The 17,187-nt window shown below is 35.8% G+C and overlaps 1 protein-coding gene across 1 annotated transcript; it reads left to right on the forward strand.

Moving 5' to 3' along the window:
* The first annotated feature begins 2,720 nt into the window (after positions 1 to 2,720).
* LOC128203267 (uncharacterized) lies at positions 2,721 to 8,892 on the forward strand. Its single transcript, XM_052904600.1, has 3 exons — positions 2,721 to 2,895; positions 3,602 to 3,701; positions 5,463 to 8,892. Exon 3 carries the CDS (start codon positions 5,479 to 5,481, stop codon positions 8,389 to 8,391), a length of 2,913 nt encoding a protein of 970 aa, XP_052760560.1. The 5' UTR covers positions 2,721 to 2,895; positions 3,602 to 3,701; positions 5,463 to 5,478; the 3' UTR covers positions 8,392 to 8,892.
* Positions 8,893 to 17,187: the final 8,295 nt, after the last annotated feature.

Here is a 17,187-nt window from a genome sequence, read left to right on the forward strand (position 1 = left end):
TAATAATCAATAAACTGCAAAACCATATAATGAAGTTGCAGCTAATGCACAGCCTGTGTGCAGATGCTAATTGATATTGTATGTTTTTACTTCTAGACTGTTTAATGTTCATACCTAGTCAAATATCACATATGTTATACCAGTAAACGGTTCAAAGTAAGATACATGTGCATAACATCCGTTAGAAGTATTTATGTTACTAAATGTTAATATGTGTATGATAACTAGATATTCTCATGTACTTCTTGACAAATATTTGCAACATTTTTATTTTTTTCACATCGTAGATATTTTAACTTTATACTGGTTGTTTTCATTGCTCCCATGGTTTTTCATTGTTAGCTCTGTCAAAGATATCGCAATCTCCGCAAAAGTTGGTATCAATTTCTTATAATAATGTCCGAAAATGTAAGGCTTTGGTATATAATGGTACATTTTAAAAGTTAAGCTGTCATTCACCTTCCCGCAGGTTCCTGAAAAGTTTTTTTCCAATGGATGTATCCAATCTTCCCATTTCCCTGAATACAGTAATGTCGTCAACAAAACTTTTAATTAATATTTCTTGTAATCGTAGCATTACCTTTTTATTGCTTTAAACATGGCCCCAGAATTGATCCGTACGAATGGAATTCGTTTGAAGGCGTAAAATCCGTGTTCTGTGAGGAATGTGGTCATTCGTTCTTTGAATAATCCGCCATTTTGACCTTCTAGTGTCCTTTTGATACATTTAACTTCGAAAAATATTTTCTTTTATCTTTGCAAAGATTTCATCCGCGCAGCCTATGGGCTCTGCATCAAATTGTACACTGATATTGGTGTTTTGGTGAGTCTCTTTAGATGCTCTATTATAACTGTCTAAAACGTTTAAGAAGACAACGTCTCAAAGAAACTTTAGTGTTTACCCTAAGAACAATGACCAGAGAAGAATTAACAAAAAAGAATGTTCCAAAACTACTTCAAAATACTCAAGAACTTTCTCTCATACGGATTTTTTTTATACTTAACGTGTAAAAAATAGAAAATACTAGATCATTTGTAACAAATCCTGATCAATACGTTCTTAATATGTTTAAGAGGAATTTGATACTTTACCTCAATTAATCTTACAATAAGTTTTGATAGGTAATCAATGAAGTTAAGAATTAAAAATGCATATACATGGTACACTTCCCTATTTTTAAGAAAAAAGAACGTTTTATGTTTTTAAAATTCGTGTTTTGAATAAATACCATTCCATTGCATATCTATAACAACATAGTTCAGCTTGTACAGTTGTATGACATACATTCTATCTTCTCTGAACCCTAAACGCCCATCCGATAGCGTGTAATAATAACAATAATGTAAAAATATATGATACTAATGTATTCAAAATATTTATTACTCTCTTGTAGTAAAATATAGCTTTAAGTAATGGTAAAGGGTTATTAGCATGTTCCTTCGAAACAAATTGTTTTGATGGGACGCATATAAACTGCCTGCTAAAATGTATAGCATTTAAATTGTGTCAAACCGATAACTAGAAATAATTAATGTTATTTGACATTGTTCTGTAAAATACGGATATATATTTGGACGAGTACAGCTTAGAAAGTCATATTGGACAATCTGCTAGGCGAGGTCAATATGACTTTCCTAGTTATGTATGTTAAATGACGAAAAGGTGAAGGTCCCTTACAAAAAAATTAATTTAACATTTTCTGTACAATACAGAATATTTTTGGGATATTATAAGGTATAGAATAAAATGGTCATTTAAAATTGTTCTGTACAATACAGTCAGTGGTTGTTGGTTTTTGTTTAATAACGAAGTCGTTTATTTCTGAGTCTGACAATTTTATTATTTATTTACTAATACTTCCGTGTTTACGATGATCGCTTCCGTGTTTACAAACGACAATATTGATCATATAATAGCAGAAGCTTTATCGTAGAGCTCTATCTAGAGCGCCTATTGATTCGGATTTTCATTCGGAACCATTTCACGAGTTTCGGTCTTTTTCATAGGTTAAACATGGGAGCACCTGTTAATCATACAATACGGACAAAATATGGGATTATTGTACGAGCGTGTGTCCCAATACAGAAATATATTCACGTGGTTCAAAAAAGCGTCTTCGATTGGACGTATATATTAGGAATAGAATAATAGTATTTTATTTAACAAATATTCTATATAAAGTAAAAATCCGTAGTTCATACATAATCAATGGCAATATCTGCAATAATAAAGCATAAGTTAAAGAACCAAAAGTCAATATTGTTGAACTATGACATGTAAAACATTGCTTACCAAGTCGCAACATACCAAATTCAACTCAAGCAATGGTGAATACACTTTTGCAAAATAATTTAGAATTAAAAGATGTAACTCAATGAAGCACAGATATAACAAGAAAAACGTTTGCTGTTTTTTCATCCGTTTTCAAAGACGGCTGAAACAAATGTCTACAAATAAATGTAAGATGTGCCAAGATGGTAAAAGTATTCATGGTGAATAATTAGCAATTAAATAATTAAAATGAAACCAATATCAATATTGCTATTACACTAAATCAACAACATAATTTTATATCATCCATGTTTAATTGCTCAAGGGAATCATGTATGTGTCCTACCTTTGATATGTTATACTATGTTACGCAATAACCTTATCGTATCGTTTCGGATGACAATATATGGACTTCTGTGAATGATACACTTTTCAATGCGTTTCATAGATTGTATTGTTATTGTATATATTGTCTGCCTTTTTTTTCCTGTGTAAAGCGGGACTTAGCACTTATGGAATAAAAGTTAAAAGTTGAAAGAAACTTTCCCACTGAAATGAAGTTATAAACTGTGTCTTTAGGTGTGCATGGAGAGATAATTAACTTCGGATTTTAGTAATATTGGGTAGGTTTTGTATTTTGTTTTAAATGGATGTATTTATATTGTTGGCAAAATGTTAGTATTCCTCTATCTGAGTTTTGTGAAAGACGACTTATCGCCATTTGTATGTCTGTTATTGTTTTTATTTAAATCGGTATGCAATGGACATCAGAAAATAAACCATCCAGTTATGTTATATCTAAGTTACTTATCATAGGTATTAACCCTCCACCTTAAATTAATTGTCCCGTGTACACATATCTATCGTGTTTCCAAAGGTATTTGCTTAGTTGTGGAATATGGTGAAAAAAACTGAAATGCCATTACAAATAAATAAGGGGTTTTACAAAAAATTAACAATTTACGACAGCGTTTTTGTGTCAAGCATCTTTCTAGTAGCGTATTTCGGAAATATTGTTTAAGTTAGACATAAATGTTAACAATAGATATCGATCTAGTGACCAGTGACTTTATAAATCTGTTTTGTCTGATTGTCGGAAATGAAAATGCAAAATATTGTAGTGTCTACTTAGTGATTAAAACGGATAACAATGCATGTGAAGGAAGGTCAGTTATGTGTTGTTTCAATTGATGTTCAGTGCATACCAATGATCGTTCTTTAAATTTAAATGTTGTTAAAAGCTATTAAAAATATGATACAATTACGCAGGCAAATTATGAACCGGGTTTCTACAGACCACGTCCTTATGTTACAATTGTTATTGAACAGGTGTTGGTTAGGACTTACATCAATAGTTGTCACTATAGCTAGATGTTGACACTTGAGCTGTGACTTTTTGGACAGGTCCGCTGTAAAATGCCTAGAAAAGGTAAGAATAAGTGTGTCAATTTAGTTAAGTACAAACTTTCCTACCTTATGGGATATATCTACTTTTCAAAGTGCTTAAAGGACAATTTGATCATATTTTTAGTTCTAAACGTTAACCCTTGTTCCTACTAAACGCGTTTAAAGGGAACAACCAAGTGCCGATTTCGTTTCTACCCGCTACCAAATTTTTGGAATCTGGCCTCTGTTCTTGAAAATGTTATCACTTGAAACGATAGGACACTTTGTTGCCGCGCCTTTTTAAAGTGCGCATGCTCAGCGAATGCCACAATTTATTGAACAATTTTACCGTAATGCATTGCTTCAATTTCACGAAAACGTTTGATTTTTCTGATATCGTCATTATGTTTATATATGAAACCTACAAAGCACAAACTCTACGAAGCAGATTTGAATGGCAATACGAATTGTCTTATATGAAGGCAGTTTTTATCCTTGCGATAACTATTCACTTTTTACTTCCCTTGTATGAAAAAAGCCCTGCAAAATGGAGGCCTACGCGACACTTTTTCAGACACCGTCAATTACAGTCCATCACACAAGATATGGTAGCGAGTATGAAATTACACGATCTTTAAATTCTGCACCGTGCACGTATGTCAGAGCAGCGGGTTTAAATGGATTAAATTCCCAAAAGAAAAAGCAGTGACATTCAATTGTATTACTTTTGAGGATTTAGTGTTGATGTATATTGATGGTATCACACAAATTTACTTTGTTTTTAATAGTTTTTACTAAATCGTTTCATTATCATACTTCTATGCAGCTTAAAATACAAAGGTAACTTACGTTATGTGTACAATGTTTTACTGTAACAATGACTTCTTATCATCACGTTTAATTACAATGTACTGTCAAAACTGTGTTTGTAAATATCCATGCTCATGTATGAATATTCCTTTACCATGTGCATCTCCAGAAACGAGGAAAATCAAGTTATAAACATTTATAAATATATGTACAGTGCATCTACTGCTGTAATATCCAATGCAATATACTTTGCATACTGTATTCTATCACATTTCGGAGGTGTAGTTTATTCTTTGTTCAATCTATAAAAGCAGGGATTTTGTCTTTTTTTTCATTGTTTCTATTAGGTATTTCTAAGTCGTGTGATTGTGATTTGTCCCAACTTATTTCGAACAAACTATTTATGATGTTTCTCTTTTTATTCGTGTAACGTCACAAGGGTGAGTTTATGTCAGTAGGACAAAAGTCAATATCGAGGATACCTTGGCCATAAAAGCTGTTTCCGATGGGTATTGGGAATTGTTGTACGCACATAGGTTATGATCAATAGATAACCCCTATGTATTTTGATGTACGTTCGTCAAAGATAAAAGACGTGGTGATCTTTAATCGAAAAACGTCTTCTACTTAATTAATCAAACACTTCAATCTTAATATGTTTATTGACACTGACTAACAAATGATCCCTTTTTCTTTTAATTGCAAGGTCGACATTCAAGGTCGAAGTGACCTTTACTCGATGCATGGTTATCCGCTAATGTCCAGAACTTATGATCGTTCAGTCCTTTTTATAATTTATTATTTATGACAATGATTATGACCCCTTTATTTTTTCAAATCAGATGTTCAAAGGAAAAAATCAAGATAGTAATAACAATTTTAATTATAATTGGTATTTTATTAGGTCTGACAATAACGGGCACCCCGCCAGGCAGCGTAAATGTAGCCATGTACTACTCTTAATGGAATCTGTCAAAACATGTTTTATTTTCAGCTTACTGATCATAGCCATGGTCCACGCAGGAGACAGATGCATTTTTTTCCGTCGACGGGTCGTCCTTAAAACGGTTGCCGTGATGTGCTTACTTGTATTTATAGCATTACCATATGTCGTAAAAGACAAACGCAAAAAGGCAGACACTACTCAGGTTGTGGATTATAACGACACATTTAAGTTTAAGCCATTAAGTAACGGCAGAATCGAGCCTTTCGGCGTTGACAAAAATGACTTCAAACGATTCCCTTATATTATGGGCGAGGCTGAACGAATGCTTAGAACACTCAAAGACTTGGACAAAGCGAACTTTCTCAAAGAGCTGATAAACAGTCCGGATGTGTCTGGTAAACAATACTCGGGTAGAATTATCCGAAAATTTTCCTCAAATAAAATCAAATTCCACTTTACAAGGGTGAACGCTCATAAAACATCGGATAATGCTGATGATACCGGAAGTGAATTTATGCATAAAAGCTGTAAAATGTGGGCGGTGCTTACAACGATATTTGAGCCCCCGTCGGAAGCTGTACGACGGTTCAAGTACATGAGGAACTGGTGTGTGGTTATAGCTGGTGATGCTGGATTACCAAAGAAATACCTTCTCCCCTCCTCTGTGCCTAATCAGACAATCGTTTTCTTAAGCAAGGAGGATCAAAACAGGATACATTCTGATTTTATTGACGGTTTGCCATGGAAAAGTTTTGGCAGAAAGAATGTGGGATTTTTGTATGCGATTGCGCATGGGGCAAAGATTATATGGGACTGTGATGATGATAACATGTTTAAGTTCTGGATGGAAGGAGCTTCTCCGGACGACAATTTATTGATAGAAACGTATACAAACATTGAAGAAACTCTTAAGCCTTTTACTTTGGTTGACGTAAAAGAAAAGTACAAAAATGACTTAGCCAATTTCTTTAACCCGTATCCATATCTAGGAGCGCCAAATCCAAGTTGTTGGCCGAGAGGTTATCCATTGACTTTGATCAGATCATCTGAGGGAATGGATCATTTAATATTTAAAAATGTCAGTAATGTCAAATCAGCTGCTAAAAACGTTGGTGTTCTCCAGGCTTTGGCCGATCACGAACCTGACGTGGATGCTTTGTATCGTCTTATTCATGGTACTCCGTTCTATTTTAAACGACCGAAGTCGGAAAATGACAAAAAGTCAGCCGTGCTCTTGTCACCAGGAGTTTATTCCCCACTAAATGCCCAAGCGACGTTACATTTTTACTCAGCTTTCATTGCAATGTACCTTCCTACCACTGTTCACGGTCGTGTTTCAGATATATTGCGAAGCTACATTGCACAGGCCGTTCTTTCTTTAAAAGATATACTGGTCGGGTTCATGCCACGACCTCTTGTTGACCAGGACCGTAACGTCCATTCTCACCTTGCAGACCTTCAGTCAGAAATACCTTTGTACACAAGAGTTGAGGTTTTCGTATCATTTCTAGATCACTGGAGAAAAGACAAGATAGCCAAAGGCGAACATAAATCACGCTCATTGGAAGATCTTTATGAGGACTTGTATATTGGAATCTACGAACGCGGCTTTATAGAGATTGATGATGTATTTGCTATTCAGCGGTGGATTTTGGCTCTTTTCGGTGTTAGGTTTACGACGCGATCTATTGACACACTTGCTGATTCGGCTTCTGATTGGATTATAAGTGAGAACAAGTCAAATTTTAACGTTGGATTATCGGTTTTTTACCAACCAAAATCTTTTCCCAAGAATTGTGAAGTGGTTGAAAAGAAACATACCGAAATGACATTTTGGACCTCCGATTTGCACGACGGTTGCAGAATAGACTATCCGACCATTCTCTCGTCTCTTGGACAGCGATCTGTGGTTGCTGGCTACAAGTATAGACAAACGCCATACCCTGAAGTGTTTAATATGTCTAACATCATAGTTCCAAAATCAATTTCTAAAGAAATAGAAGATTACAGGATAGGGACTCAGGTTACGCAGGATTTAATTAACAAAGTTATGCAGTTTTATACAAATGATGAATTGTTTCAAAGTGTTGATGCATTCTTTTGTGGATTTTATTCGTCAATGTGCCAGTTGTGGATGCCACTCAACAACACTAAGTCGATACTATTTATCACAGCTCATCGATACAACCTTGGAAGGTGCACTGTAGATTCATGGAATAAGTTAACAGATCAACTAATAGATCTTGTATTAAGAAACGTTCAAAGTCTAACAGGAGCAAAACACATAATTGGCGGTGCTAGTAGATATGATTATGAATATCTGAAATACTATACTGGTCTTGGTGATGCAATAAAATTGATAAGCAGCTTTGGTGGCATGTATACAAAAGGTGGTGAATTTAAACCTTCAGAGGCTGAAATTCTTGTCGCTGGCTATGACAAAGCGATGTTCGGGAAAGTGAAGTCTTTTAAACTTATTGACATTCATGAAAAATATAAACACTACACATCGAATGATTTACTTAGACATAAAGCAATAATCTATGTTCCTTATTCTGTGATGTCATATAAATTAACAGACTTTTATTCCATAAATATTCCATTATTTATGCCAAGTGCAAAATTCTTAAGAAGTCGAGGCGGACTTGGAGCAGATAAAACGAGCACCACACCTCCTTATTGCAATATGGACACAGATTTACATTTGAAAGTGAGCAAGCACCCTGCATCGCACCATTCTTACAATCCTAATGCTGAATTCAATGATGACGCTGAAGCAGAGATGTACTGGTTACAGTTCAGTGACTTTTTTGACTGGCCACATATTCTGTATTTTGACAGTATTGAAGATCTAGATACAAAACTGAACACAGTCGACTTTCGAACTGTGAGCAATTTGATGAGAACGGAAAATGATATAAGAAAGCATTTAGTTCTAAGTCAATGGTGCTCAATTATTTCTAGCATTAGACATTAACATAAAAATATACAAAATACCCTTTGTTGTTTAACACAAAATTGCCTTTCATAACAAACCGTTTCATGATTTAAAGTAGAATGTACTCGAGTAGAAGAAGTCCAAGCAAAGCAGTAGATGGTTGATTTGGAATTTATATTTGTAATGTGTTTGAGGATATACTTTCAACAATTGGAATTATTTCTTGCCAAAAGTTTTGCGCGTGCTTAAATTCCCAGAACAGATGAGTTACATTTTCTTGTTCACTGTTTCAGATTTGACATAAACCGTCCGAATAATTCATTTTACTGTGTGTTATTTTGAATTGCAACATTTTGTAACTGCAGTTTTAATTGTAGTCCATTCTGATATCCAGTTTCGTTTGTTGTTTTTTATTTCAGGTATAAATCTTTATCATCGATAAACTTTTCATGTTCAGTACACCAGATATGTTCAAGATGTATTTATTTACTCTTTGTGAAGGATGAGAAAAACAACGGATTATTGCGAAAGGTTATTAAATGATTTCCGAACAGCCGTGTATAAATGTTTGGGTCATTATTTGTCAATACGACGAGAAAAACATACCGTTAGGGTTAGGGTTAGGGTTAGGGTTAGGGCTGTGGTAAGGCCTTATGTACGGCTGGCAATTGGCAGCCAGCTAACAGTTGGCAGCCAGCTGGCAGCCTGTTAACAGCTAACAGTTGGCAGCCAGCTGGCAATTGACAGCCAGCTAACAGTTGGCAGCCACTTTATACTTAGCCATGAAGAGCCTAGCTCGACCTTTGGCAGCCGCCTTGTGTGCGGCTGCCAGCTGGCAATTGGCAGCCAGCTAACAGTTGGCAGCCAGCTGGCAGCCTGTTAACAGCTAACAGTTGGCATCCAGCTGGCAATCGACAGCCAGCTAACAGTTGGCAGCCACTTTAAACTTAGCCATGAATAGGCTAGCTCGACCTTTGGCAGCCGCCTTGTGTACGGCTGCCAGCTGGCAATTGACAGCCAGCTAACAGTTGGCAGCCAGCTGGCAGCCTGTTAACAGCTAACAGTTGGCAGCCAGCTGGCAATTGACAGCCAGCTAACAGTTGGCAGGCAGGCAATTTATTTTAAAAGCAAAATACACCTAGGGTTAGGCTAGGGTTACGGACATAGATTTTATAAAAAAAAAAAGTGCATCCAGCGTACTTTCCAAAATCATCGTAGGACATAAGTGAACATATTTGTATAGTATACTTAACTCATGTTTGGCAAAACACTTAAAAAAAAAAAAAAAAAAAAAAAAAAACGATTTTTTTTTTAACATGCTTGCCTCCTGTGGTTTATTCTGTCTGTCTGTCTGTCTGTCTGTCTGTCTGTCTGTCTGTCTGTCTGTCTGTCTGTCTGTCTGTCTGTCTGTCTGTCAGGCTGTCTGTCAGGCTGTCTGCAAAGCTGTGATAGGACATGGCTCAGTGTTTGTCAATTTGCTCTACAATGGCATTTGATGAATAGCGGCATTTGTTCAATGGTGGCCTTTGCGAAACAGGGTCAATTTGCTTAACGGTGCCCTTTGCGAAAACAGGGGCATTCTGCTTCGATGGTGGCCTTTGCGAAACAGGGGCAATTTGCTTGATGAGGACGCTATAGGGATAGGGCTGTGGATAGGCCTTATGTACGGCTGACAATTGACAGCCAGCTAACAGTTGGCAGCCAGCTGGCAGCCTGTTAACAGCTAACAGTTGGCATCCAGCTGGCAATTGACAGCCAGCTAACAGTTGGCAGCCACTTTATACTTAGCCATGAAGAGCCTAGCTCGACCTTTGGCAGCCGCCTTGTGTACGGCTGCCAGCTGGCAATTGGCAGCCAGCTAACAGTTGGCAGCCAGCTGGCAGCCTGTTAACAGCTAACAGTTGGCATCCAGCTGGCAATTCGACAGCCAGCTAACAGTTGGCAGCCACTTTATAACTTAGCCATGAATAGGCCTAGCTCGACCTTTGGCAGCCGCCTTGTGTACGGCTGCCAGCTGGCAATTGGACAGCCAGCTAACAGTTGGCAGCCAGCTGGCAGCCTGTTAACAGCTAACAGTTGGCAGCCAGCTGGCAATTGACAGCCAGCTAACAGTTGGCAGCCACTTTATAACTTAGCCATGAAGAGCCTAGCTCGACCTTTGGCAGCCGCCTTGTGTACGGCTGCCAGCTGGCAATTGGCAGCCAGCTAACAGTTAGGCAGCCAGCTGGCAGCCTGTTAACAGCTAACAGTTGGCATCCAGCTGGCAATTGACAGCCAGCTAACAGTTGGCAGCCACTTTATACTTAGCCATGAATAGGCCTAGCCTCGACCTTTGGCAGCCGCCTTGTGTACGGCTGCCAGCTGGCAATTGGACAGCCAGCTAACAGTTGGAAGCCAGCTGGCAGCCTGTTAACAGCTAACAGTTGGCAGCCAGCTGGCAATTGACAGCCAGCTAACAGTTGGCAGGCAGGCAATTTATTTTAAAAGCAAAATACACCTAGGGTTAGGCTAGGGTTACGGACATAGATTTTATAAAAAAAAAAAGTGCATCCAGCGTACATTTCCAAAATCATCGTAGGACATTAAGTGAACATATTTGTATAGTATACTTAACTCATGTTTGGCAAAACACTTAAAAAAAAAAAAAAAAAAAAAAAAAAACGATTTTTTTTTAACATGCTTGCCTCCTGTGGTTTATTCTGTCTGTCTGTCTGTCTGTCTGTCTGTCTGTCTGTCTGTCTGTCTGTCTGTCTGTCTGTCTGTCTGTCTGTCTGTCTGTCTGTCTGTCAGGCTGTCTGTCAGGTTGTCTGTCAGGCTGTCTGCAAAGCTGTGATAGGACAAGGCTCAGTGTTTGTCAATTTGCTCTACAATGGCATTTGATGAATAGCGGCATTTGTTCAATGGTGGCTTTTGCGAAACAGGGGCAATTTGCTTAACGGTGGCCTTTGCGAAACAGGGGCATTCTGTTCAATGGTGGCCTTTGCGAAACAGGGGCAATTTGCTTAACGGTGGCCTTTGCGACTTCAGAATGAGGACGCAATAGGGTTAGGGTTTGGGTTAGGGTTAGGGTTTATAACTTGTGTTTGTAATCATTTTAGTGAATGTGGGTGTAAAACTAGCATGACAACAGTGTTCGCAAATATGTACACAATGATCATCGTTTGTATAAGTCAATTAAGGACAACCTTGTAGCTATTCATAGATATGCAAGTTAGGTTCACACGCATGCGCAATGCGTTGCGCGTGACGATCCCCCACGTGCAAGTTTGTATACAAATTGAAAAATAAACATTAAACATTAAATAATAATAAAGGTTATTTACGTGTCTCGGTAAAAACTTCAACTTTTGATTGCCTAGTATCCATATAATTGAATTGCAATACCTTCTTCATGAAGATAAAAAGAGAGTACGCGAAAAAGCGATGTGTCGGAAATTGCTTTCCGTCGGAAACTGCTTCTCAACCAGTATAACAGCGATGAGGAATATGGATAAGTCGACAGTTGACAGGTAAGGACATTGTAAGTAGTTCTGGCTTCCATAACTTTAATGTTGATATTTATTTTTTTGATGTTTACAACACATTAAAGTTATGGCGTAACCCCAATAGTAAAGTCAACCAGAATCAATTGAGTGTGATGATGCAATGCAACCACATGACCATGATGACGTCGATGGATTCTATTTATAGTATCGGATTCACCTTGTTCATTTAGTAGAATCCAATTGCAGTAAGGCTGAAAATACCTTTTAATAAGTAAAAACAATTGATTTATTCCACATTTGTAATTAGTAATTTACTAATTATTCAAAATAGAAAAAATGACAGTAAAATAAACACTACATTTGTGAGGTCAAATGTAGGTCACATGGGTATTTTCTGAAAATCTTGGTGTCACGTGATTATATTTGAACACAACTATGACCTAGTTAAGGAATGCTTATAATCGGATTTATTAAAATGATAAATTAACTATCTATAAAGCATTTTTTTGGTTTTGAAAATGTGTTTGTGAACTACATTTTACTTCATTTACCTGAGGATATAGTTATTTTGTCTGTACAATGCATACAAGTGAAACAACATCGTGACATAAAAATGTCACGAATTCTGGTAGGGTTTGGATACGGCGTTCTCTTCAGCTAACACGTCCAAAAAGGTAATATATAACGTGTTCGCTGAAGTTCTTTAGCTAATTGTAAGAAGTGTCATTTTGCTAATTAATGCTTTAAATATGACAATATTTTTCTTCATTCCCATTTCCTACATGTTCCCATTACACAATCTTACCTGTCCTTCCAATTGGAAAGTTCCCATTTTAAAACTGAACTTTATTCTCCAATTGGAATTTTCCCATTCACCAAATATTCCAATTGGAATTTTCCAATGTTCATACTTTCCCACTTTGAATGTGGGAATCCTCCAATTGGAAAGATTCACTCATGGGAAGGATTCGCAAACAAATGCCTTAAATGAATCTATCGGTTCTTCATTTTTAATGAATACATTATTTTTCATGCAGTTAGTGTAAAATATTCTTAATTAAACAGTCAATTTCAATTCCAAAAATTGTGTTCCAAATTCCCCCACAATTTTAATAGAGCCAGTTTTCCAATTGGAAACGCTTGAAAAAGCCATTTTCCAATGGGAAGGCCATTTTCCAATGGGATTCCCATTGGAAAAGTTGACTTTAAATGCCAAAAAAACATATTTCTAAATTAAATTTCAGGAAACAAAAAACGGACAAACGGAAAAAAGTACTCAAAAGGACTATTAGCAATAAGAATGATGATAATGTTACAAGAAAAACATCGTTCAAAATTATCTATTTCAACCGTTGTTTTCAGTTGAATTAGTAAAAACAGTAAAGGAGTTTCAATTCTTATAAATCTTAAATCTAATGTAGGCATACACACATAAACTCAATTTTAGAAAGTGAAATCACAGCCTTCAACATTGAATTAAATCACCATACTTAAATAATATGGGCCTAATAAATACGAACCTATACTCTTTAAATCTTTACAAAACTTTCTGCTAAAAATAAAAAAAAAAACTTTATGATAAACAAACAGACATCATGGTTTTCAAACATTTGCCTAAGATGTCAAATTTCACGTGTTTAACGAGTTCCATTGATATTAAATGGATGCTGCCATATAGTTTAAGGTTACAGAAGGGTCAACGATGAAAACTATTTTAAATACCTTTTTTTATTATTATTAAATATTCCACATTACACAAAGAATAAATCATATACACACTAAATAAAACATATGGTGTTATCATGTAATGCTTATTTAAGAAGTGGGAGTGGTGGCCATACATAAAACAAAGAGATTTTTATATTGATAAAGAAACAGATTAAAAAAATGAAAAAAAAACAAGACAAACAATAAATAATGCTTAAACCTAAAATATTAAAAAAAAACATTTATATACTACAAAAAGGTAGAAAGAAAAAAAAAGACTGTAAAAGACATTTTTGCTTAATGTATTTTACATGCCATTTCTGCTCATGCTATTTTAAATATCTTTATCAGAAAAGAACACAGCAGAACAGAACAACACTAATTGTTTATTTTAACATATACAGTTCATCGTTGTTAACAAGCGTGTTTTGAATGAGTCCAGGCTCAATTTATTAATTTACAGAAGATTAATGTTACTGGTCGTTGAATATTTAAAGTTTATCTAACGTGTTTAGGGCGTAACTCTTTATACTTTAAATGTTTTAATTCGATTATGTTGACAATTTTATTCGGTTTGATATTGTGTTATTGCTGCAATTAAAAGTATTGCTCTTTTATCACTGAGTGTTGTCATATTGCAAGTTATACCTGCCCAATACACATATTTAACAAATGTTGACTTTTGGTTTTGACATAAATACAAAAAGTGTGTAAGTAACATATTTCGATATGCTTCTAAAGTTCCTTTCGCAAATTTTTAGGTTCTGAAAAAAGGCTATCTTTTGCATATTATATACGACTAATTAACTTAACTCGATTTGTTTGTGGCTGCGTGTCACAATGTTCGAGCTACAATTAGAACCTTCATTCTTCCCTTATATGAGTTTGTTTTGTACACGATTAATTAATTTATTACACACGAGTCAACTATAGGTCTTGCCTTAGGCACAAGCATTGCGAAAACAAAACGACATTGGCCATTTGACATCGAATGATTTGATGTTACACACTATATCTGTCAAATTAAACTGGATTTTTGAATGTTAAAAGATATTTTGGAATTTATTAAAAATAATAAAGCTTTAAAACTATAATTGAAAAGTGGATTTAATGTATATTAGTGCTTGGAATACATTTACAATGAAATATATTGACTAAATCTAAAAACAAAAAGAGAAAAGATAGAAATAATAGTGACAATGAAACTAATAACCGGAAAATATATAAACAAAGAAGCCCGTCCGGAGATTCGGACACTTGAAATTCATCTGTAAGTGACATTCTTAACAAGACTAATTCTGTGCTTTATGGTGATGAAAATTTGGACGGTAGTGTATTTATGAGCACAGTTAGTGGATTTTCAGAGGTCAGTACAGCCATGACGGAAAGCAGTAGTGAGCCTATAAACCGGGACCAAATGAACATTTTAAATGCCGTCAGTAGTTGGCTTGAAACTGTGGAGAACAAATTAGGGGCCATAGAATCTATAGAATGACTTCTTTTGAGGTGGACATCAAACAGTTGTGGGTGGCGCTCGATGACCGGGTGAAGAAAGTTGATGCGAGAGTATTACGTTTCGAGGACAAGGCAGAAGGGACCGATGTGCACGCGGCAGTCCTGGCAGAGAGTATGCAGGAACTGGAAAAGGAGAGGGATACCCTGCCTGACGATGTATCATACATTCAATCTCAATCTATGCGAAATAATTTAGTTTTCACCGGGGTGTCCGGGGATCATACCGACAGGAATGACTTAACGGAGCATAAGCTGCGTCAGCACCTCAAGGACGCCTTCAAGATCGCCCGTGAGATAGCCGACAGTATTCGGTTCGAGAGGGTCCATCGGTCACCAGGTTCCACAGTTGCGGGCAAGACCAGGAATATAATCGCAAAATTAACTTTTTTTAAAAGATCGAGAAATGGTTCGAAAATCATGGGAACAGCTAGATGCGACTCAGTTTCGAGTATTTGAACAATTAACTCCGGATGTCATCCAGAAAAGGCGCAAGTTTGTTCCCCAGATTAAAGAGGAGAGGCGGCTTGGTAATAGGGCTTACCTAGCCTACGACACCCTCTACATCGACGGAACTGCTGTGAGGGCATGGGGACACGACGGCGGTGAGGTGTCCATTCTGTCGTGGAACATTCATGGTTTATCTGATTGTAAAAAGAGCAGTACTGATTTCACTGATTTGATTAGTTCATTTGATATTTGTTTTTATATGAAACTTGGACCAATTCGTGTAGTAACGTTAATTTAAGCGGATATATTTCGTATAACTTTAACAGAAAATTTCAATACAAAAACGCACATAGAAATAGCGGTGGTATTGTTATTTACTTTAAAGAACATCTAGTTAACTGCATTCAAATCGTTAAAAATCATTATGATAGCATTATTTGGTAAAAATTAGATCGTAATTTCTTTAAAACTGAGGAGGATGTGTATATTTGTGCATCTTAGCTATGGGGCGAAGGTTCGCCAGTCTATAATACATTTAATGTAGACCTTTTTGAAACCATAGAAAATGACATCACATATTTTTGGTGATCTAAATAGCCGTGTCGGCAACGAATGTGATTTTATAACACATGATTATGTTAATACTGTTGTTGATTTAGACTATGTCCCTGATTATGCCTCTGTTAGGGCCTCTGTTGAAAATTTACATAATAGCCATGGGATTAAATTGCTTGACGTTTGTAAATAAACATGTATTCGCATTATAAATGGTAGAATAAGCGACAGTTGTAAACATACTTTTTATTCTCATAACGGATTTTCCGTTATTGAATACTTACTGACCAATGAATGTAACTTTTCAATGATATCCAACTTTACAATTGACGATTTCAATGAATGGAGCGATCACGCCCCAATATATTTTTTATTATATTGTAATAATTTTTCGACGAGTTACGAGAAATACACTGATGTTAAATTTAAATGTGATAACACTCTACGTGAACAATTTCGCTCTGGGATTATTACAAAATAACCTGTTTTCGATGATATTGTTGACAATATAAACTGTTCAAAAAAATTGTCAATTAATGATGTTTTAGATAGATTTACGGCTACAATCCGCAGTGTCGCTGACCCGTTAATTTCTAAACGTTATAGTTACAGTAACAAACCATTGTTTGATATTGATAGTTGTACGAAAAAAGGTTATTGGTTTGATAATGAATGTGTTAATGCACGTCGATTATACCAAGAAGCTTTACATATTTCTAATTCGAATAAAATTAATACTAATAGAGCTACTCTGTGTGCACAAAAGAAGCCTTATTAAGGTCTACTTCGAAAAAGGAAAAACTTTGCTTATCGTAAACAAATGAAGGATATTGAGAAATTTAACGAAAAATAAACCTAGAGAATTTTGGAAATATTTTAAATCAAAAAAATAAAGTTAACAATTGTAATACTCCTTTGGAAGATTTTAAAACAGTTTTTTTAATTCTTAGCAACAATACGTTTGATTGCAATAACGATGAGGCTGAACAGTTTTGTTCAAGTCATGATTTTAATGAAAATAACTCTACCAACCCATTTCAATTATTGTACGTAGCGCAATAAAGCATTTTAAACGTCGTAATAAATCGGGTGGTAGCGACTGTATATTAAATGAGTACTTTATTGA

The sequence above is a fragment of the Mya arenaria genome, chromosome 9 (assembly GCF_026914265.1).
Source record: "Mya arenaria isolate MELC-2E11 chromosome 9, ASM2691426v1".
Taxonomy (NCBI): Eukaryota; Metazoa; Mollusca; class Bivalvia; order Myida; family Myidae; genus Mya; species Mya arenaria.